The 21,758-nt window shown below is 39.7% G+C and overlaps 3 protein-coding genes and 2 non-coding genes across 5 annotated transcripts; all 5 read left to right on the top strand.

Moving 5' to 3' along the window:
- The first annotated feature begins 347 nt into the window (after positions 1–347).
- Positions 348–9,093, top strand: LOC122406882 (cilia- and flagella-associated protein 61). The gene is made up of 8 exons (XM_043412679.1): positions 348–526; positions 651–785; positions 1,600–1,893; positions 2,338–3,945; positions 7,552–7,829; positions 7,905–7,970; positions 8,268–8,499; positions 8,584–9,093. Exons 1-4 carry the CDS (start codon positions 354–356, stop codon positions 2,924–2,926), a joined length of 1,191 nt encoding a protein of 396 aa, XP_043268614.1. The 5' UTR covers positions 348–353; the 3' UTR covers positions 2,927–3,945; positions 7,552–7,829; positions 7,905–7,970; positions 8,268–8,499; positions 8,584–9,093.
- LOC122407272 (cilia- and flagella-associated protein 61) lies at positions 3,152–8,429 on the top strand. The gene is made up of 14 exons (XM_043413379.1): positions 3,152–3,258; positions 3,729–3,945; positions 4,555–4,793; positions 4,902–5,090; positions 5,175–5,297; positions 5,632–5,738; positions 5,804–6,187; positions 6,301–6,470; positions 6,827–7,048; positions 7,307–7,417; positions 7,552–7,629; positions 7,713–7,829; positions 7,905–7,970; positions 8,268–8,429. Exons 1-14 carry the CDS (start codon positions 3,152–3,154, stop codon positions 8,427–8,429), a joined length of 2,292 nt encoding a protein of 763 aa, XP_043269314.1.
- Positions 9,094–15,042: 5,949 nt separating the features above from the next.
- LOC122405932 (nuclear factor interleukin-3-regulated protein-like) lies at positions 15,043–21,006 on the top strand. The gene is made up of 4 exons (XM_043411014.1): positions 15,043–16,011; positions 17,526–17,894; positions 19,071–19,267; positions 20,578–21,006. The coding sequence occupies exons 1-4, from the start codon at positions 15,822–15,824 to the stop codon at positions 20,866–20,868; spliced, it is 1,047 nt and encodes a 348-aa protein (XP_043266949.1). The 5' UTR covers positions 15,043–15,821; the 3' UTR covers positions 20,869–21,006.
- Positions 18,718–18,790, top strand: TRNAM-CAU (transfer RNA methionine (anticodon CAU)). The gene has a single exon. It is a non-coding gene; the product is annotated as a tRNA-Met (tRNA).
- A 360-nt stretch (positions 21,007–21,366) lies between the features above and the next one.
- On the top strand, positions 21,367–21,438 carry TRNAD-GUC (transfer RNA aspartic acid (anticodon GUC)). Its single transcript has one exon. It is a non-coding gene; the product is annotated as a tRNA-Asp (tRNA).
- Positions 21,439–21,758: the final 320 nt, after the last annotated feature.

Here is a 21,758-nt window from a genome sequence, read left to right as displayed (position 1 = left end):
TCCAAGTTTTTCTGCGGAGTGCCAATCCAAGGTGACAGATTGAGAAAATAAACGAACGAACGATGAAAATGGGAAGAGAGCACTTTCTGGTTTGATCTGGCAGAATGTTTCGTCAGCTTTTACAAACTAAGCCATTTTCATTGTCGGAAAATGTAACGCTAATTTCAAATTATTGATCAATTTATATTATAATAATGTGAGCAATTATTGATCGATCAATAAATTTAAATATATTTAAAATAAACTGTCAAATGCATTCCAGTTTTTTATCGACTTTGGTGAATCTGATTGATCATTTTTTTCGTCCCTAATATTTTGTCGAGGCTTGAGCTTCGAACCCAACTTCCAAAGTGATGGCGAATGATGAAACTCCCCAAGATGAGCCAGTCAACAAAATCGAGGATGGAAAAGTGCCTCGGGTTGCCGGCTTCCGTCCAGCTAACCGTTCGGACCTTCCTCGGATCTGTCAAATGATGGGAACCATAACCGTCGATTTGTTTGGAGACGTCGATGCTGGCTACGTTTTGTAAGTTTTCATCACAAATTGGGAATCTCGAAGTAAAAAAAGATATGTTTTTTGTAAGGAGAAAAAATTTTAATTGCTTTTGAAAAAATATTTCATTTGCGGTCTTCGATGGAAATGTTTTCAGCGAAAAAGCTTGCTTGTCTCTCGTACAAGTCAACGAAGAAGAGAGAATCGTATCGAACGTCAGCTTGTGCAATTTCCCCAACGTTCCTTCGGTACCCCCGAACGATTGGCTCGCTTGGATAACGCGGCATTACGAGTAAGATTAAACTTTTGTGTTTCCTCGTCACACGTCAATTTCGTCAAAACCTCCTCTTATTACATTTTTTCAAAAACTCTCAAAACTAATAAAATTCAGGAGTGTCGTGCACACGAAATTTCCACGGCATTAAATAATCAGCTTCTCGAGTATAGAATTCAGAAAAAAAAAACAGAAATTTCTCAAAAGGGATTTGAAAAATAGAAAAATAGTCCAGACAATTGGGGAAAAATCATTTTCTAAAAACAGCCTTTAAGCATTATTTTTGTAATTTGATCATGGTTACTAACGAGTGCTCGTAACGTCTCGAAACGTAGAAAAAAACATTCGGCACATCAGGCAGACCGAGGCAAAACGGGATATTTGCAAAATTACGAAAATTGCTTTTCAAAAGAAGCAGTGCGTTGGCTCAAAATTGTAGTAAGATAAAAAAATCTATAAATTTTTGCCGACAATCCCTTTTAGGCCCAATTTTCTTTTTTTTTTTTTCAAATTACCAGAAATTACAGTACGTTTTTCTCCTTTAAGAGTAAAGTATAAACAAAGTTTCTCTAACTTCTCCACGGCACAATATTTCCTCAGGTATCCCATTTTGCCCTGGTCTACCCTCTGTACGTGCATCCTCAAAAAAGGAATGTGACGGCCTGGCGATTCAGTTCGCAATAATGCTTTATTCAATGTGCAGTGCAAATCTGATGTTCTAGTTGGGTTCGAATGACGATTAAGTTAAAAAATGCATGCACCGATCACACGAAAGAAAGGGAAGATAGGAGCACATGGAAATTCACACAAAGGTTAATATTTGTTCGTACAGAGTGCCTGGAGTCAATGAGAAAAACACATTATTTATTCACCTTCTCGTCTGGGAGTGTCGTTACGACGAGGAATTTATAAAAATGATGCTCAACGATATATTCCTTTCGACTTCGCACTGCCTCCATGTGATAATGATCGTTCCACCGGGAGCTAAAGTTCCTGCAGTGGAAATGTTCAATCATAACATGAAGAAGTTTCTGCCTGTCAACGAAAAGGACAACGAGATGGTGCAAACGCTTTACGTCGGTCTGAGGAGTCAGGAGGACCCGAAACTTGCGATACGACGTGCCGTGTATGATCGAAGTAATCGTGTCAATATTTTTCATCGTTTGGTAAAAATCCAACGAATTTTTAACAGTTGGAACGATGAAAAAGAATACAAATTTCGTTGGAAGGGGCACAGGGACGAAAGGGGGCAGTCGAAAAATCCCAGGAATTTGTATTTTTCGGTGTTTTAATTTATTATATTTTGCCAAAAGTGAAACAAAGAGGAACGGAATTCTTTGAAAGTTTATTTTTCTCATCTTTTTCCAACTTTTTTCTCACACTTTTACGCAACGTACCTTGGCTACTTTCTTAATAAAGTAGTCAAGAATATATTGAATCGGAGTAGCAGAAGACGAAAAAACTTCACAAATTTTTAAGGGGTCGTGGTTCAAGAAATTTATTTTCAATTTATGTTATAAAGCTGTTTACGTAATTCTCGAAATTGAATGGTCGATACTTTGCTTTACAGAGAAGAAGACAACGACGATTTGATACCGATAATAGACGCAGAATCGAAGGTCCTCAGAGAAATCTACGGAGATTATTACATCAGTGAAATGATGCGATACTCCGACGAGGGAAATCGACAGATGATCGTTGCCGAGAGCGAGGGTCATGCAACGGGTGTAATGTGTCTCAACAGGGTATTCGACGTGGATGTTTTGGTCGAAAATTTCGAGCTCGTGCCGTACAACGACCTTCGCAAGTGTGCAGCGAGCGAGTCGCCGGATTCGAAGTCCAGTTCGTCGTCGCGAACATCGTCGAGCTCGTCGTCCGATTTTACCAAGACCGCGAGCGCTGTGATGGATCCCGAGGCTCCAAGGAACCGGGAGCGGGAACGTTTCAGTGTTGCGATTGCACAAACCCTTCGTTTCGAGGATGAAGTCAGCGGCGAAATCGACCCGGAGGGCTCCGCACAACCGATCGTCAAGTCGGTCAAGTTCTCGGAGAAATGGAGCGGAGTCAATCCTTCTGTAAACTTTGAATCCGTTCTCCGCACCAGCGTTTTTGCAGAGGCCATCCACGATTTGCCGCGTACGTTTCGTCGCCTTAAATGATAATATTCGCCGGATAAATTCACCTGGAAATTGTGCCCCAGCAAACGAAGCAACGATCTGATAAAAACACACACGTTTCCAGTCAGGAGTCTCGCTTCGTCGATCTACACCGACGAGGACGACGACGACCTTCCTCTGTCGTATTACAGCGATAAAACAGAACGGAGTTCCAGCCTGCAGTCTAACGCCGTCGAAACGAACGCCTTCGTCTTGGAACTCTTCAGCATGAACAGTGGCATCCACGAAAGACACGGCCGCGATTATCTCGAAGCGGCGTTCGAGTGTTTTCCGGATCTTGATTACTGCGTTATGCTGCAACCTTCGACCCAGCCGTTTTTCACCTTTCTTGAAAATTTTGCGGTGCCACTTTTTCTTATCCTGAGACAATTAGGCATTCCCCAATAAACTGGCGAGTGAGATGCTCTCAAAATTCATTTAAAAGCGACTGGACTGTGCCATGATTTTTACAGCGAGTCCCATTGCGTTTCGACCGAGATTTTCCGATGGAGTTGTACGTAACGCATCGTGCGACGCTCTTAAGTTCCTTTACGTCCCGGGAAGCGATTCCGTACGATCGAGAAATGATCGTGCATTTGCTCCGGAAAATACCAAAGAAGAAAGTGATACTCGACGATTTTGACGAGACGATTATTTACCCGGAAGGAGACAAGCGCTGCTACGTTTTTTTGTGCGGCGAGCACTTAATTGGGCTCGCTATAATTCGGTATTAATTCAACGTAAAACAGCGAAGGACCACTCAGGACTCAGGTGCTTGGGAAAATCATTTGGTTTTTTATCGCAGCTCGGAATTACGCCTCGATGAATTGTACCGGAATTACGACGTGGAGAGTTTCGTATCGATGAAAAATACTCTGAGAGACGATCATGCACAACTGCTTCACTTCATCACGATTCCAGTCTTTTCTGTTCACGACAAAATATTCTTTTGCGAATTGATGCGCCTGAGCTTCACTACGGTTCTATATTATCGACTTTACGACTGCGAGACAACCGTCGCCGTGAGTGTTTCCAGCGCAAATCCACTTCCTCGTGCTCTCTTAAGGAAGTTGAGGCTGTGCAGTCATTTTTTTTACCCAAAAATTAGGACCTGTACCTTTCAAAAGTTATGCCAGTTTACAGTTTGTCAATGTTGCATTCACTTAAAGAAAAGTTGGGAAAAAAAGACGAAAAACTGGTGAACGCTCAGTCGAAAACACGGACGGTGACGATCCTAGCCTCAAAAAACTGCACGGGAAACTGATTATTATTTATATAATCTTAGCAAATCTCCTAATAAATCTGAAAAAATTGACATTATTCAGCAAGCCTTGCTCATGTTGCCCAAAAAATTTGCATATTTTTAGCATCATTTTTAACGGAGATATCACTGAACGTGTCTTGACTTCCATAAGATTACATGTTATTTGGCCCAAATTGTTATTGATTTTTCTCAGCAACGACGCTCCTAAACTGTCTGAAAATTTAACTGATTTTTTTTTACACTTCACTTTATAAGATGCAATCGGTTTAAAAGCGATGACATAATTTCCATTCTAATGCCTCAACTTCCTTAATTCTCAAATTCATACGCCAATTGAGCTAATAGTTTTTATTCTTCGCAACATTAGAATCGAACTCAGCCCCTCATAACGTGTCTCGACGCGATGATTCCCGTTCGATCTCGAACGCGTTTTCACCACCCTTACGTCCAAGTCGGAAAGGAGTCGAGTGAAGCTGAACCCTTTTCACTTTTTCTCATGACTCCGAGGTTCGCCGTTACGACGAAGCCGGTTGTCAACTCGAAAATCGTCGTCGTCGGGGCTTCGGACTGCGGCGTCGCTTTTTCCGAATTTCTCGCATTTCAAGAGTCAGTTTTTCGTTGAATCGTTAAATTTTGGGTTCCACGCGAAAACTCTCGACCGCTTCAACATCGGGACTTCAAATTACTTTATATTTTATTTTTCCCTTGCTCCAGCTCGGACTTGGTTCATTTCACGAACTTGACCATCGTCTCGCCGAACGGTACACCGTTCGAGAGCAGCGAAACGAGCGAGCACGCGACTATGATCCCCTACAAAGGCAAATATTGTTATCAGTACAGAAAATTCGTTTCCAGCAGAGTTTGGATGAACGTAGTTCACGGAATCGTATCGCAAATTAACAGGTTTCTAATTTTTATCGATCACGCACCGTTTCTTTGCTATCGCTGCGTCAATGTCACTATTTTTCGACGCATTTTCATCCCCAGAAAAGAAAAATACGTCGTTGTTTCCGGGCTTGGAACGTTGAACTACGATTATCTTGTTCTTACCTGTGGCTTGCAATATCAAGTCCCAAATTTTCAAGAAAATAGAGAAAACGATGAAAACAGGTATTCGATCAGCTTCGATCAACAATAAAGGGCTGCTTTTGTTATTCCTTGATGCAAAACTTGCTCTCGGTGGAGATTTTGCTTCAAATATTTTCAGTTTAAGTCAGCCGAAAGGTTGAGTTGAACTTGAAGTGATAGAAGTGAGAAAAAATGAGGTGAAATCGTTTGGGACTTCACTGTTGAAAATTCAAGAACTTATTTACTTATTTTATTCGTATTTTTCATATAATTTATTGATATAGTTGAAAAAAAAACAATTCCCAATGCACCTCAAAGTTGGTACCGAAAAAATCGAGTTTTCTAACGAGCTTCGACGATTGAAATTGTCCCCCAGTGTCCAAGAAACTGCTCCCTTGAATTGTTTCTGCATAAACGACGACGTGGAGGGTGCGACGTGTCTGGAGCGATTGAAGGAACTGACCAACGATTTTGCGACGCGGAGTGAGTAGTCGTGCTCGAGTCCACGAAGGATAAAATACAAATATTCGAAAAAAATTTATTCCCAGAGTTCATCGTGATATACGGAAGGAACATCGAGTGTCTGTGCACTTTGAACAATCTTTTGGAAAACGGGGTTAAGGGCTCGTGGATAATAATGATCGAGCCGAAATACAGCGAGTGTGGTAAACCGAGTGACATTTTCTTCGAGGACGACGAGGTCGCTGAGGCAGTGAAAAAGTCCATGAAGAAGGCAGGAGTCAAAATAATATCTGGGTGGGACTTGACAGATTGGATTATCGAGGTCAGCGAGAGCGTTATAGAAAATGAGATGACTCGAACGAGTGTAATAAAAAGTTTGCGAATAGAGTCGAAGACTGAGAACAAATTGGTGACTTGCGACGCCTTGATTTACTTCGGTGACAAAAAGTTGCCTCGAAAAACTTTCATGGGTAAAATTTTCAAAATCTACTTGTCGGTTGATCCTTTCGTCAGAGTTTTTCCTCTCCCTTTCTTCGTCGGGGACAATGAGTTCATTTCTCAATCGGCTGTTACTCGAATTTAGCTATCTCGAGGGCAGGCCTCGTGTTCGATGGTCGTTTGGTCATTGATCCGGACTGCAGCACGAACGATCCTTCGGTCTTCGCCGCGGGCGCTGTTACCAAATACTCGAGAAAATATAACGCCGAACGTTGGCAACATCAGTACTACAGCAGTGTCGAAGTCGGGGAGAGGGTTTGCAACGTTTTTTTTTCTTTATTTCTCGATCATTTATCTGAGTACGGAGTCTGCCATTCGGGCTCGTTTCACGAGCTTGTTTCAAATTCTTTTTTGGTAAATGTGTCGATTCTTGGTGCAGCTCAAAAATCTTCTCCGATTTTTTGGGCAAAAAATGTGCAAAAATGGAAGCAACGTTTTTCATTTCCGATTTCTTATGAAATTGTTGTCGTTTTGAGGTAATTCTGATTCCTCGGAGCTCGAACACTAGACCACGAAGCCAGTAAAATGGTTCAAGGCTTATTACCATTTTGGTACGGCATATCGATACTATTTTATTCAACTCGAATATTCTTTGCCGTTACTTTTTACAGTTGGCGCAGATACTGAAGGAAAAAACTCAATACGATGGGTCAGACGAAGGGAATAAAAATGCGGATTGCTCCGAATCGAATTTTCAGAAGCACACGAATCTCCCCGAATTTCGTGCCCCCATTATCGTCTATTGCAGACTTCCGGGGGGTTTGAAATATCTTCACGTGCGCAAACCGGGGAAGAAGATTGCACGAGTCATCGAAATTGCCCGTGGCACTTACGTAAAGATTTAATCAGATTTTCGACTGGATGCGACGTCATTTGTTCCGAGTTGAGGGGGCCCTTTTGGGACTTAGTTCAAATCTCACTTGTTCACTTAAACCCCAAGTCTCGAGTCCCAAATTAAATGGGAAAAGAAATTTTAGCTTCATCTCAGGAAAGAACCGCTGAGTTGCATAATTACCTTTTTTAAGAGCCACGTTTGTAATGTCAGTTGCCATGATTAAAGCGCTGATGAACTTTCCGTCAATCTCTGGCAGGGCGAAGTCCTGATAACTGGGAATCCTTCGATGATTTCAGACATCGGATACTTCCGCATTCGATTCAATCAATTTAACAGAGTCGAAACCATAACTTGTCTTCATAAAATGGTAACGCACGTTGAAAGTAATGATTTCCTCTAATTATTCGTTCACATTCATCTTTTCAATTCTCCTTTAAAAAAAAAAAATATTTTTAGTAAACGATAAGTTTTTGCAACGTTCCGTTTGTACTTCGATTACAGGATTTCCCATTCCAAGACTTCATAACTCTGTACGGGAAGCACGATAGCATGCTCAACAATGTGAAGCTTCGTTTTCGGGCAAGTGAAGTTCCCAATAAGAGTAATGAAATTTCGCTAATTGTATACTGAGAAATGCTAAAGCGTTGTCAAAAAATTCGCAGTACTCGTTGATCATCGACTTTTTCGCGTACTTCGCTGAGCCCTGGGCAGCAGCACTCTTTCACGATAGATTCGATGCCTTGAGACTCGAAAACCGCGCCATACTCTTGTCGGAAGCCGTGAGTTCACTTACGAATAAATCTAGCCTGAAAAGCTTAAAAAATTGAGTTCATCACTCGTCGCTATTTCGGCAGGGCATGCAAAGCAGTTCTTTGATCGAAGACATCATGAACGTATGCATGAAATCAAATTGGAAAGAGGTACGAAAAGCAAATATGAAATAAAAATAAATTTTGAGAAAAGTTGACGGGGAAGACAGCGGCAAAGCAGGGCGCCTAAGTTAATATTGCATTTCAGAAGTTTGAGAATTGCGAAAAAACATGAAAAAGAAGTAATTTTGAAAAAATCCCATTTTTTCACTCATTGAAAAATGTAGCTAACGAAAAGAGTGAAAAAAGAATTTCCGAAGTTGTTGAAGTAACCCCTTTTGTCTCGGTCTCCCCTAATTATAATTCCGCACTATTGATACGAAATACATCGAGATCGTTATTTTCAAGCTGAGCGAAGAAAACTCTCAAGATATCGAGTCAAAATACGCGGGTTCAATTTACCAGGAGGCGATATCGAGCAACGTGATGAATTTTCTACAAGAAGCGGAAGAAGTTTTGCCGATGTATTGCAATCCATGTAAACTGAGACGTCAATTACAAGACGATTGAGGAGTTGATGAATACGAAATCGTGTGTTGGGGAGGATAAAAATGATGAAAACGTTTTGTGTGATGCGTATGTAAGTGCGGTAGCATCAGTCTCGATTATACACTGGAGAATTCTAGACTGAGGGTAATTCTAGAATACGATATGTGTTGAACAGGAGTAGGAATAAGATGCGAACACGTATAGTCGATTTAATAGTCACGAAGCTCCAGGAAAAAGGCAGTGAGAGGGACTTGCCTATGCGAATAATGCAGGGAAAGAGGAATTCGTTTATCGCTGTGCGAGTCAAGAGACAAGTTGAAATTTCCTGTTCATAGGCGAGGTCAGCACCAACGCGACGACAATTGCTGCAATTTCTTTGTTGTTGAATACACCGTATTGGCCTGACAAAGGTTCGCGAGGGAATGATGGATAATCAGACTGGAAAGTCGTCTATGTGCGTGGGGATGATTGTGTGCAAAAAAATGAACGTGCCAATATGAAAGTGCGTTTGACACAAAGCATCGTGGAATCAATGAAACTTGGAAATGCTTCAATGATCGGAGACATTGAAACAAATTGTTGAAAATACTTTCAATTTATTGGAACAGGGGAGACTGGGGCTAGTTTGCCAACGGGACAAGTTGACTAATAAACAATAACACCCAAACTACGAAATGTAAACATACATCCGGTTGATGTAATTGTTCATTGAAACCTCTCTCATTCATGTATCCCCGTCGGAGCGACACGTCCTTTAGGAACAGTGAAAAATTTTCATAAATCCAGGTACAAAACTAAATTTTTAGGTCAATCTTGTCTATCACCTGCTGCCTCGAATTTTGTTTCCAATTATTAGAATAATCCTCAACATTAATGTTCATAAATTGAACTATAATTGTGCATAGTATTTTTCTCAATTATCGCTATAATTTGCTGGTAGAACGTTTTATTGCTAAAAAAAGCGATGTGGGATAAATAGGCCAACAGTGGTCTGGGGTTGACTAAAACACATGTGTCGACGTACATGAGTGCTCTAAATGGGCCCAGTCAAGGTGTGCCAGTAAAAATATAATATTCTGTGTGTAAAAACTGCAATTTTATTTTTGATGACGAGGATGAGGATCGAATATTCCCCTTTCTCACACTCATGGACAAAATTTATCATTACATTCACTTATGTCAACATTTTGTACTCGCTGTTAGAATCATCAAACGAATAATATTGATGAGTTTACGTTTTTATTAATTTCACTAATACGTAGTTGATTATCAGGTAAAAATAGCACCACAGTCAATTTACCTCGACCGAGGGGTCGGTAGACACAAGAACGGCTCGTCAAAAAAGCGATTCGATAACTCATTTCGTTTAGATGAAAAAATTGAAATTTTCAACTGAGATAAAGGAAGGTTGCTTCTATTCAAAACAACCATTTGGTTTTTGAAATCGTCTTTAGTTCTTTCTTTACAAGTAATAGTTTTAAAAGTTGGCCATCCAGTCCCGGTCTCCCCTATTATTCTGGGTCACAATTTATTTAAATTTTTGATTCTTGTTGTGCGAAACCTCATCGAAATTTATGCTCCACCAGCATCATGTTTTTCCGGCCTCGAACGAAACATTGTATTTAGTCACAAAAAACAAGTTGAACTGCTGCGGAATTAATGAAGGATTATATACGACGACTCCTTTTTTCCTGGTGGATCGAATTAGTTTCGACTTTCTGACGTTTTTCCCCAGCTTGTACTATAGCATGATGATAATGCCAAAATAAATACAGTTATGTAGTGAGTTTGGGGATACACGAAGGACGAAATATTGTATGAGCACGTAACAACCGAGGTATTATGAGAAACGGTTGAATTTACCTAACAGGCGTGACGAGTCGTGCGACCACGAGAATGAGTTAGGCACCGAAAGTTTTCGGGAACAAGAATCTTCCGTGCAAGAAAGGAAGAACCTTGGTCTCCGTTAAGGGGTAAACGATTATCGAGCACAGCCTGCCGCCCAATGCGGAGCAACAATAAAGGCCTCCGCGTGTCTTGACATTGTGAGCGATAATAATCAGAGCCCTATGAAATTTCTGTACATGCCTATGTGTACGAATGTGAATATCCAGCAGTGACGTAAACTTTGCAGTACGCGCGATGATCGCACTCACGCTTTAGCTCCAGCCCATCACGCTACTTTCCAACCGTCTTTTGGCTTACTCGCAGACAATATTAATGTATATGCCTCGTTGAAGTTATTAACCGGGTGAAATAACTACGTTAAGAAGTCCCAGAAAGTTTTCGTAACTCCATTCGCCTCGTGGCCTTAAAAGCGAGCAAGAATTCACAGTGGACCGAATAACGCAGGAGTTGCCCTTAGAAAGGTGATGCCGAGTAACACGCTAACATCGAAATCGACTGCACAGTGTTCGTAAGTTTAAAAAGTAATTCTCCAAGTAACCCGATTTGCAGCGGTCTGCCTTATTGTCAAAATGGATCGAAGAGTCTCGAAATGGTAGAATCGAAGATTGATGGGTGACAGTTACGCGATTTTTGCAGCAACTATATTTTTCGAAAATTTCATAAGACGAAACTTGCTCGAAAACAATAATTTTATTATTTCAGAAATATAATTGGTAAAGAACCAACATTTTTATACAATTTTATTATTAAAAAAACGTTTGAAGAGTTCATTTTGACTAGCGTGGTGCAGCAGCTGCCGCTGCTGTTGATGTCACGCTGTCAGTTTTGTTTACAAATTTTATAGGTTATGAAGTGAGCTTACTGTTCAAAGTAGTATTGCCGTGGAGGAAAATGAAAAAAATGAACGATCGAAAAGTTTACCGGGATAAAAATCGTCGTTTTGTAAAAATTTACAAAAAAACGTGGCGAAACTAACGAACGACAAAATATGTTACTGATCCATTTGTCGTGTAATCCGAATGATTTTTCATCAGATATTTTTTCATATTTCAGCCGATTTTCAATGGTAAGGTTTAAAAACTAAAATACTCATGTATTCTTGAATATTCACGAAATACAACGATCGATTTTTTTTTTGCGAAATCTTGGATGTAACTAACGAAAAAATTCAATAACTCTTCACGTGTGTACGGCTTTCATATGCCGGAGTGATAAGTGTCAGAGAAAAGTCGATATTCAATAATTAATTTGCTGCTAAACTACACGGTAACTAGCGTCGAAATTTTGCAAATCTATCCAGTACGTGTTCATTTTTGCCTACCAAAAATATCATCGCGTAATCTTGGATAGCGAATATTCACCCATCTACCTTAAGTGATATCCGGTTTTATGGTTCCACAAGGCTTGTTTTTAGCCTGAAGAAAGCAGAGACAACGACGCAGGTTGGAGTTTCTTCAGGGGAGATCCGAGTTAGCTCGGACCGGGTTAGATCTGAATCGGGATACTGCTGAGGCGAAAGGGCGAAAAAATGGGAATTTTCAATGAACCGAATGTACGATGGATTTGGCAGGGGCTGAAATTAGTCCGATCTATCATCGTGATATAGAGAATGAACCGGCAAATATTACAGCAAATGTATGAGGTCGCGGGGGGGAAATACGAACGTGGACGATCTCGGGAAGGTGCGTGATTCCGCAGGTTTCCGGGACAGCGATTAGAGTGATTACCGTTAGGCAGCCGTTAGCTTGTGATGGAGAACCTTGCCGCGCCGCTTTTCTACAACAATAAATGTGAGCTGTGTACGCGCGTACACACGAGCTTCCAGCTCGTCGTCTCGCCAGCGCGTAGCACAAAATAACCCGCTAAGAGTCAAAAGGGGTTCGAGCTTGGTGCTGCTGTTTATACGTATGACTCGGACGGTGATATACTAGTTCACGTGCCGCGATGTCACGTTACCCGCTCGCGACAGGTGTCGGTTCGCACAAATCCCTTCTGCACTCCCCGTGCACCCCTGTACGAAAATCTCTCGAGCGGTTCGTTTTTTCGGCCAGAAGAAAAAGGCCAGCGGCCACTAAAAGCGTCTCTTCGTCGTCGACGTTGCTTTGGCTTCGGTTCAATTGTATCTCCCCAGGAATCATTGCACCAGCAATTCTATTGACATTGCGACGAATAAACTCGGAGCGACTATCTCAATCCGAATTTCATTAGTATTTTTTTGGAAATAAGCCTCCTCGTGATTCTGAGGAGGAAAGAAATCGTGAATTCGAACATTGTGTCGCTCGAACCTTCGAGCTTAGAGCTCACGACGAAAACGCATGTGCGTATATCGAGACTGCAATAAAAATGCAACTTTGCGATACACCCCTGTGGACATCTGACCAATGTTCCAATTTCCTATGCCTCCTGTATGATTTTCTACAATTTCCATACACAGTACACAGGCACACATAGATAAGTATAAATGTGATAGCAAAGCTCCGTAGCCGGGACTTCCGTAAACTAATAATTCATGAAAAGTTTCCACGCCAGCACGTGCGCTAGCACAAAAGCTCGTTGTGTGTGTTGATCGTCCAAGTACGCGAGTTATATCACATGCGTGTGTGTACGTGAGAGCACACGGGGCTCTCTGCCTCGTGGTTCATTGTGTAATTATCCAACATCGCGGGACATTTAAAATTCTCGTATAATACGGGGATAGAGATAGAAAAGTCGCGTAAAATAATTGTATGCACGATAAATTCATCCACTCGATTCCCTATGCATGTATACATTCGAATAAATGTATCCTCCGCGTTCTCGAGGCTGAGGGATGGCCTGCCGAGTCCTGTGTCAGCTGCAAAGACTCCCATAAGGTAATTACCGCGCATCAGGAAGCGTACACCACCACGACTTGCTTTACGTTCTCGTAATAGCTTCCAGGTGCGTGTACGTCGCGGGGGAGTTCTAACACTGCCGATTTTGTCGTTGATCCCGTTTGATCCCCGCGCGGTCAATCGTGTCCCGACACATATACGGGGCTTCCACGTACACGGGCAATGTTATTTCTAAAAATATACTCATATAAGCAAACGTGTAATCCACCTCCATATGTAGACATTCTATATGAAAAATGTTTTCCACTTGTTCCATAACTGCATTTCTCATCTATAACTTCAACGACTACGCTATTTAATATGCACGGATGCATTTACACTCTTATCTACACTTACAATACCAAACACATCGCAACGTGAAAACAATAAAAGCATAACACGTCGCTTTGGACGGGGTCGAATGTAAGAATAATAATATGAGGGATGCCGGGGCAAAACGGAATACTTCGAAAATTACGAGAATTCAATTTTTTTTACAAATTTTCACCATTTTCTCATATTTTTTTAGTATTTTTCTTGATAATTCCCATTTTCTATGTAAAAAAAACTCGCAAATTTGTAAGGAGTACCTCGTTTTTTCATCATTTTTTTTGCGAATGCAATCAGTTACAGTTCACTTAAGGAGGGTGGCTACCGACGATACAATGTTGCCATGCTAAACCATGTTAAATACATTAAAAATTTCAAAATGATAAGAATTTAATAAAATTTGGTGAACATATTCTTTAAGGCCAAATTTGACAATACAAATTTTTTAAGATTTTTCTTCTGTACAGTTATCGAGTAATTGATCACTAAAGTTCAAGTGTATAAGCATAGCGTTTCCATATATATAGGTATACATTCCGGGCATAAGAAATCTGCTTTAATCCGTAATTACTCGATAACTAAGCAGAAGAAAATTTTGAAAAAAATTGTGTCTTCGCACTTGATGTTGAAGAACATTATCACCAAATTGATCAATTTCTTATCATTTTGACGAGTGTAGCCACCCTCCTTAATGATGGTTGAGAGTAAGAAATAGATGAAGCTTCTTAAAGCTCTGGAAGGACAACGCTCCTTGAGTATCCTGCTTGCTCGGGCTCCCCTACTGTTTTTGTGTTTCTTTTACGTGTCACTGCCTTTTGAATAATTGATTTTTGTGTCCCCGCTCAACTCTTATTCTTTATTTATAGTGCCCCTGTTGATCGAGGATGTCACTGACAGAACTTGCGACAATTTTCCTATAATTTTTCTTAAATCAAACTCCCATTGTGCCGGGTGATCATTCGATAAGATTTTGACACAGTGTGGGAAATGTCGGAAAATGTTCGTACATGTTACCACTGCATTTGTTGTTTCATCATTTTTTGTTACATTGAAGAATAGCGAGAGGAAGTGGGAAATTTCAAAGACAATGACGATTCTTGCCACTCGACGCGTATCTGTATTTTGGAACGAAATCGATAGAAATCTGAAATGATCGAATAATGAGGGGGAAATGTAATTAAATGTTGCTTCGCTAGGGAGCACCGTTTTGACGTAGGGTTACGCACACGTTGTCGATTTATTCGTCGCACGTAGGGGCGTTTTGAACAGGTTTCTACCGCATTCTCGTTGGACATTTGCTGCAGCCTTCTATCATAAAACTATCTCTAGCGATAGAAGTTAGTGGTGGATTAGCGAGATACGCGCATGCCCTCGTACCGAGGGCGTATCTTTCTCTTTGCGACTCGGCCAATCGAAATTCCCGCGTCAACTGCGTAATTATTATGCCACGGGGTATAGTACAAACATATCATGGCCAAGTTTTATGATCGCGATAGAAAATGTCCGAGACAACGACAGTGGTCAGAATCGCGGCGACGCGTTATCATCGTCCACTTTTAACGAAGGTCCTTTCATCGCCCATGCTCCCGTCCAGCTACTGAATGCATTTCCTGTTTTATATTTTGCTCGATCGGACTGCGGATTTAAAAGTTTCGTCTCTTACTCAGCCGGAAAATTCGTGGGTGTTTGCATGGCGTCAACTATTCTCCTGGTTTCGTTGGACAGAAAAAATTGTACCTGAATTTTGTGCTATAATTGGAAAAAGTAAATGTAATGTTGTCGCAGAATAGTTACAAACTCTATTGCGTTAAACTTGGTGCAATTAGTGGGATTTGGAACGTGTCCTAGTACGATTAGAGGACGATGGAATCGATCTACCGACTTTCAGGAAAATGTATCGGAGCATCCTTCGATAGAGGTGACTTTACTACTTTTGCTCCCTTGGAGTAGGAGTAGCTTCTTCAGTTTCGATGGCTGTGTGCTCCATCAACTTTAATATTTAATACGTGAAGTTATGACGCAATAAAAACCGCATCGACGTGTCTTCAAGCGGCTTGGGGACTCCGAATTTTGCGTCAACTCGTTCCACCTCGACGAGGATACTTGAGTGAACGCAAATGTTTTCAATTTTATCTGGAAAAAATGATCGCTAGAGTATTTTTTTGAGTGGTTCGTTATTCGTGATTCGATGTTGATACATTCGAACAGAACTGCGTGTGGAAAAGTGACAAATGGTTTAATCACAAGTTGACGTGGACCGCTTTGACAATTGCTACTTTTACTTCACTTGATACCACACAGGACCAGAGTGATACAACTGACAATGCACTCGATGCATCCTCACCCAAACAGATCGGGCTCGATTCCTAGCCCGACTCCGGAATACTCGGTCGTCCACTCATCATCGCATTTTTCCGCTCTGCACCTTCTACGAAATTACCGACTGTTCGGCACTAGCGCTGGTCCAGCGGTTGCAGCGGCCGCTGCGGCAGCCGCAGCGGCTGCAGCTGCAGGTATTAACATACTTTTTAATTAAAATTCTTTTTAACGTTTGCTGTAACATTTCACTTTTCCACTAATTATTTGTATTATAAAATAATCCTTGAAATATTTCTTTGAGATAATAATTGTGTAATTTTGTAAGTTTTTTTGCTTCCTCATAGAGGGAGCTATGTGACGATGAAATTTTTTTTTTCCAGTTTTCAATGTCAATGTGCTCAAAATGTCCCAAAACATCGAAAAATCGTATCTAGAAAAATGTCTGGATGTGTGTGTGTGTGTGTCATAGCACTGCACCATTCAAACGCTTATAATTCGAAAACGATTTGAGATACAGGGCTACCGTTTTGCACAGATGTTAATCTCAACAAGCTCTTCATTCTCTGATAATTTTGTTAGAATTTGAAAAAAATACGAACCCTACGACGTTTTGAAATTTAAAAAAAGGGTGTCGACGCTCTAACTTCGGGAAATTTAAAGATTTATTACTATTTTTTTTTTTTTATAAATAGATTATCATAATAGGAAGGTTGGTATTGAATTTGGGAAATATCGGTTGAGCGGTTTAAATTTTATGATTTTTGGAATTTTACGAAAATGAGTTTTTCGAAAAATCCGCTTTAATTTTTGGAAATTAATTTGGAAAAGTTAAAAATCGATAGGCAAGCTAAAATTTTATTTAAAAAAAAAATTAAAAGTAACAAATTGTTTTCTCAAGATTTTAGAACAATGCTTAAAGCTTCCTCTATGAGGAAGCCAAAATGAAAAATATCTTGAGGAAGCAATTTGCAAATTTCAATTTCCAGCATTTTTATGTTTTTGAACGTTCCGACATGATTTGCATCACTCGATCGTGAGTTCCGAGCTCGAATCGTGCTTCGGGTCGCATTTCTGATCAAAATGTCTTCAAAACTCGTTATTTTGTAATGTTTCACACAGAATTTTATCGGTCATTACCTTTTTTTAATTTTATTTTAGTTTCCTTCCTGTGTTTCTTCTTTTTTTACACGAGCAGATCTTCCTGCTCTTGTGGAATACACATCAATGAAGTTTTCCTTCAAGTATTATTATTCAATAATTTGACAGTACTGATGACAGTGTTCTTGAATTCTAGAATTAAGTAGATTTTTAAAATGGAAATTCGAAACTAATAGTCTGGGTTTAATCTGCAATACCATTTTCATGATCCCAATCAATTTTCAATTTTCATTCTTTTCAATTAGGAGGATTCAATTCAATTTTTTTCTTTGCAAAATCACACAACTCGTTGCATGCTTAGAAAGTCAAGGAACCAAGTGGGTTCTCTTCGCATTTTATTGGTTTGAATCGTAAAATTAACTCACAAATAGTTTTGTTCAAACAGTCAAAATTTATTAAGTATATTTACATACGAAATTATTCCTAAAGATATTGAACAGTTTTCTGATCATGTCAGCAGCAAAACCTTGCCAAAAAGGTTTTAATTAACACAAGAAAAATGATTACAGCGAATGAAAGCGCAGAATACTTCAAAATATAAAATTTTCAGATTTTGTAACAAATTCACGATATGATTTGCTATACCCTCATAACCAAACCGGTATTGGAGCACTTCCTTGTTCCTATCGAGAGTTTGGTGTTGTTGGTGAGGAGTGCAAGCACGAATCCGGCCCAGTATCATCGTCGTCCAAGCATTTTTTGCAAATAGAAGATTCAGCTTCATCGTCGCCGTCTCCAGTACAACAAAGCCATGCAACATCTTCTACCAGACCTATTAATTCGCTCACGATCACACCGAACTCGCAACTTCAAAGATCTCTTATTTCGGGTACGTCCCCCAACACGCTGGTACCAACTGCTCACCCTCCTGCCCTCGTTACCGTGCCTCCACAATTTTCCGATTCTTCAAGTTTCCAAGGTTTGTTATTGAACAGTTTTCTCAATTCTTCTCTTTATCCAAAGCATTATATCCTATTAGATTTATTGGTGTATAATAATGTGATTGCAATCTAATAAACATGAAAATCAATAGTTTAGGATCATCTGAAGTCTTCTGTATAGCTTTTTGTACAAACACTGAATTATTGCCTTTCTACCAAAGTATGTAATACAATAACACACAGAGAGTAATTTCTATTCAAAACTAACATTAAAATATTGATTCACAATATACAAAAAAGTAGAGCAGTTACGTGTATCATGACAGACTCTCGCTATGGTGACATTGGTTTTAATTCTCAAGGTTTGATTAATTATTTTTTCCATAAAGATTGTGACGTTGCGTTTTCATTTTGACAATTCTAATAATCGAATGGTAAAGAGGGATTTGTTTGTGATCATACAGTCACGGATGCGCATAGAAAGATTCCAAACTTTGCAAATGTTAGGTATGCCTATATGTATATGAATAGTGTTATGGACTAAGTGAAATAAATAGTCAAGCGGAATTATTAATAAGATTGGGGCGGTTAGTTTATGATAAAATACAATGCGATGTGTATTGCTTGAGGTTCGTACCTATTCTGTGTCTCTGATCTTGTTAATTACAAAGAACGATCATTGTCAAGGAACATAACATAATTTAGTAATAAGACAAATACACGCATATGCAAGAGGGAGAAACCGTAAAAAATAAACCATTCTGGAGTATTTTTACTCTGGATTTTGTACTCATTATTAATAAAAATTGTAGGGAAAAATTGATTACGTTAAATAAAATAGATGATTTTAGACAGCCACCGGCCTCGGTAGCGCAGTAGGCAGCGCGTAAGTCTCATAATCTTAAGGTCGTGAGTTCGATCCTCACCCGGGGCATTACTTTTGTTATTTCAACTGTAATTTTTTGTTTGACTTGCTCATTAAACAGTATTAATTGTGAGATATTCATAATAACTTCCGGTTGGAAGACGCCAAAGACTGTAATGGCCGTTTTCTCCGAAGTAATTTAAACTCTGTTCAATTTTCTTCATATAGTTTCGACACAGGATAAACTGAGTTTAAGCTTAGATTAGTGTTGGAGAAAACGGGCATAAATATACTCGTCTCGCAACTCGACTGAGTCTTGAGGTGATTGTTCGGCATTGAATTGTAATAGAGACCGGAATCGATGGGTCGAGACGATTCTTCATTGGGGACGTGAGTTCTCTTTCTACCTGTCGTTCGAGAAGAGCGAGAAGTGAAAAACGGCCTATTCCTGACGAGCAGAAAGATGACAAATATTACGAAAGAAGAAAACGTAACAATCAGGCAGCTAAAAAATCCCGTGATGCAAGAAAAATTCGAGAGGATCATGTAAGTTATTATTCTTTTTTTCCAAAACGATCATTTACTACTTTTTGTAACGTTTAGAGTTGATTTTTGATTACCTGAAACTACGGCAAAAGTTACTATGTGTAGATTGAGGATGCATACCGGGTAAATTATCAGCGTATTGCTAAAATTTCGCAAACATTACAGTTTATGTCAGGACTAGAAGATATGATACTGAAGCTCCCTGGTCTCAGGTAGTCCTATATATGCATGATCATCGTTCCAGATGGCTGCATCAGCCAACCAGAGATTACTAAAGAATCAGCTAATCAATTAGTAATCTCTGGTTGGCTGATGCAGCCATTTGGAACGATGATCATGCTTATATAAGGACTACCTGAGATCAGGGAGCTTCAGTGTCGGAGCACCGAGTCCTGATCATGCAAACTGTTACACTTGCGAAAGTTCGGCAACACGCGGATATTTTACACGGTATCCATCCAGAAGCTACACATGCTAACTTTTTCAAAAATGATTGTGAAAGCCTCAAAACTGAAACCTGAAACTACTATGGAGAGTAAATATGTGTGCTTCAGCTCTTTGTTAGAGTCTTTGTGTTGGTATTAGAAATTGATTCAACAATGCCTTCAGTGTGATATTTATTCCTCGAACAGTATACTTGCATTCCACCGGTTGCGAATCGCCTCCAACTTAGGAACATACGTTTGAAATATAGGGCGAGTGGGGTAAAGCTGAACACTCCCCAAAAAACCGGGGTTTTGTTCTTTTAAACATTGAAGCCGAAACTTGATCATTTAGAGTGAAATGATTAAATTTCGCTTTACCCACTCTTCTGTATTCATTTTTGCCATCAGTAGAATCCTCTACAAATGGCGTAGACTTCAACTTCACACTTGAGGGGAAATCGACCGTTTTCGAGTGTAGATATGCTGCACGACTTGCCGTGCTTGGTCAAACTATTTTTTTTTAATGCTTGGCTAAGACGCTACTGTGACTCTAGATAAGTGCTTGGGATTGCATAAGTGCTCAAAAAGATTCTCATCCTTGATGATCGAGAATTTCGATATATCACTCTCCAAACTGGTGGCTTCACGATCCACTATAAATCCCCCTCTCAGGATGTAACCAATGCAGATCGTTTTGGCAGAAATCAGCCCTCTAAATCTATAGTTTCATGATCCTAGCTCAACCTTTCTCTTGAAAGTACCACAACTCCCCACTGAACTACTACCTGAAGCGGAAGAAAACTTTGTGTTGATCCTCTAGATCAGAATACAGTTTAAGAGTTTACTCCAATTAGTTACTCCTTGAAATATTTCTTCATGTTGCAGATTGCTTTAAGAGCTACGATGCTAGAACACGAGAACGCAATATTGAAAACACAAATATTGACACTCCGCGAAGAAGCTCAATCTCTACGAAGGATGCTGATAGAGCAACAAATGCCCAAATTACAAGGGAGATACGTGATTGATTGCCCAAGACAGGATTTTGTTCCTACAGCGCGACCCCTCTCGTCAGGTTCGAGTGTAACTGTGACTTCGACAGCACCGGACTCATCTTCGAATGGAGGAATTTTATTTTCGCATCCAACAAGAGCTGCGACGACTTTAGTGGTGTGAAATATTTGACCACTTTTTCCTTATTCCGTGGTGCCTTTTTTCTCTATGAAGCTCCTTCTAGAACACTATTTACATCTCAATACTGCATGGAAATATCATTTGCGAATTCCAATCACGCCTTGAATTTACTACTGTACAAATTACATGAGCTATGTAAATATAAATTTGAAAATATTTTTCACAAAATTCTTGTACTTGTGCACTACGCAGAAATATTTCAATTGAATATTCCATTTTAAAACCACTGCTGAAAGTTGATTCCTAAGTACATATTTCCTTGATTATTCGTGGATCTTTGCATATCTATGCAAAGCGCTTGGACAAACTTGTGGTTTCAACAAATTTTGATTACAACAAGTGGTATTTCGAAACCACCTCCAAGCACCTCGGCATTGTATATGGATGCATTTGACTCCAAAACCGTTTTTAGGTTTTGTTTTAGAGAATGTTTATTAAACTTATTGTTTTTTTTTATCATGAGAAATCTTCCATACATAGTCCTCGGTAGTATAGTGGTAAGTATCCCCGCCTGTCACGCGGGAGACCGGGGTTCGATTCCCCGCCGGGGAGGATTAATTTTTAATTTTTTGCATTTTGATCGTATATTATAATGGATTGACGATAGTTTGTGATTTTTGATTAATCGGCATACCTGTTTGATTATATTTTTCGCTAGATGAACGAAAAGCGTCAATTTAGCCTTAAATTTGTAAAATTTTGGCTAATTTGGTTTTTTTAAACGTCAACTGATTTGAAATAGTTTGTTTGATTCGATACAAAAAGAGGTAACATATCGTTCTCTCTTCATTATAAAATAATAACGCGTTACATTATTTTGTTTCCGCGAAATATCAAGCGTGTCCGAGAATAACGTGTACTTACCTTTGGTT

This window comes from Venturia canescens, chromosome 2, assembly GCF_019457755.1.
Source record: "Venturia canescens isolate UGA chromosome 2, ASM1945775v1, whole genome shotgun sequence".
In the NCBI taxonomy this organism is placed as follows: Eukaryota; Metazoa; Arthropoda; class Insecta; order Hymenoptera; family Ichneumonidae; genus Venturia; species Venturia canescens.
The sequence above is the reverse complement of the archived record's forward strand: the minus strand, read 5'-3'. Positions and strand labels throughout refer to the sequence as shown.

Bases quoted from the DNA above. Each gene is read 5' to 3' on its own strand.
- LOC122406882 (XM_043412679.1), top strand. From the start codon at position 354: ATGGCGAATGATGAAACTCCCCAAGATGAGCCAGTCAACAAAATCGAG. The intron at 527-650 runs GTAAGTTTTCAT...AAATGTTTTCAG, and splicing joins GTCGATGCTGGCTACGTTTT to CGAAAAAGCTTGCTTGTCTC. The intron at 786-1,599 runs GTAAGATTAAAC...TTGTTCGTACAG, and splicing joins TGGATAACGCGGCATTACGA to AGTGCCTGGAGTCAATGAGA.
- LOC122407272 (XM_043413379.1), top strand. From the start codon at position 3,152: ATGAACAGTGGCATCCACGAAAGACACGGCCGCGATTATCTCGAAGCG. The intron at 5,739-5,803 runs GTGAGTAGTCGT...ATTTATTCCCAG, and splicing joins CAACGATTTTGCGACGCGGA to AGTTCATCGTGATATACGGA. The intron at 7,971-8,267 runs GTACGAAAAGCA...GTTATTTTCAAG, and splicing joins TGAAATCAAATTGGAAAGAG to CTGAGCGAAGAAAACTCTCA.
- LOC122405932 (XM_043411014.1), top strand. From the start codon at position 15,822: ATGCACTCGATGCATCCTCACCCAAACAGATCGGGCTCGATTCCTAGC. The intron at 17,895-19,070 runs GTTTGTTATTGA...GAATTGTAATAG, and splicing joins CGATTCTTCAAGTTTCCAAG to AGACCGGAATCGATGGGTCG. The intron at 19,268-20,577 runs GTAAGTTATTAT...TTCATGTTGCAG, and splicing joins GAAAAATTCGAGAGGATCAT to ATTGCTTTAAGAGCTACGAT.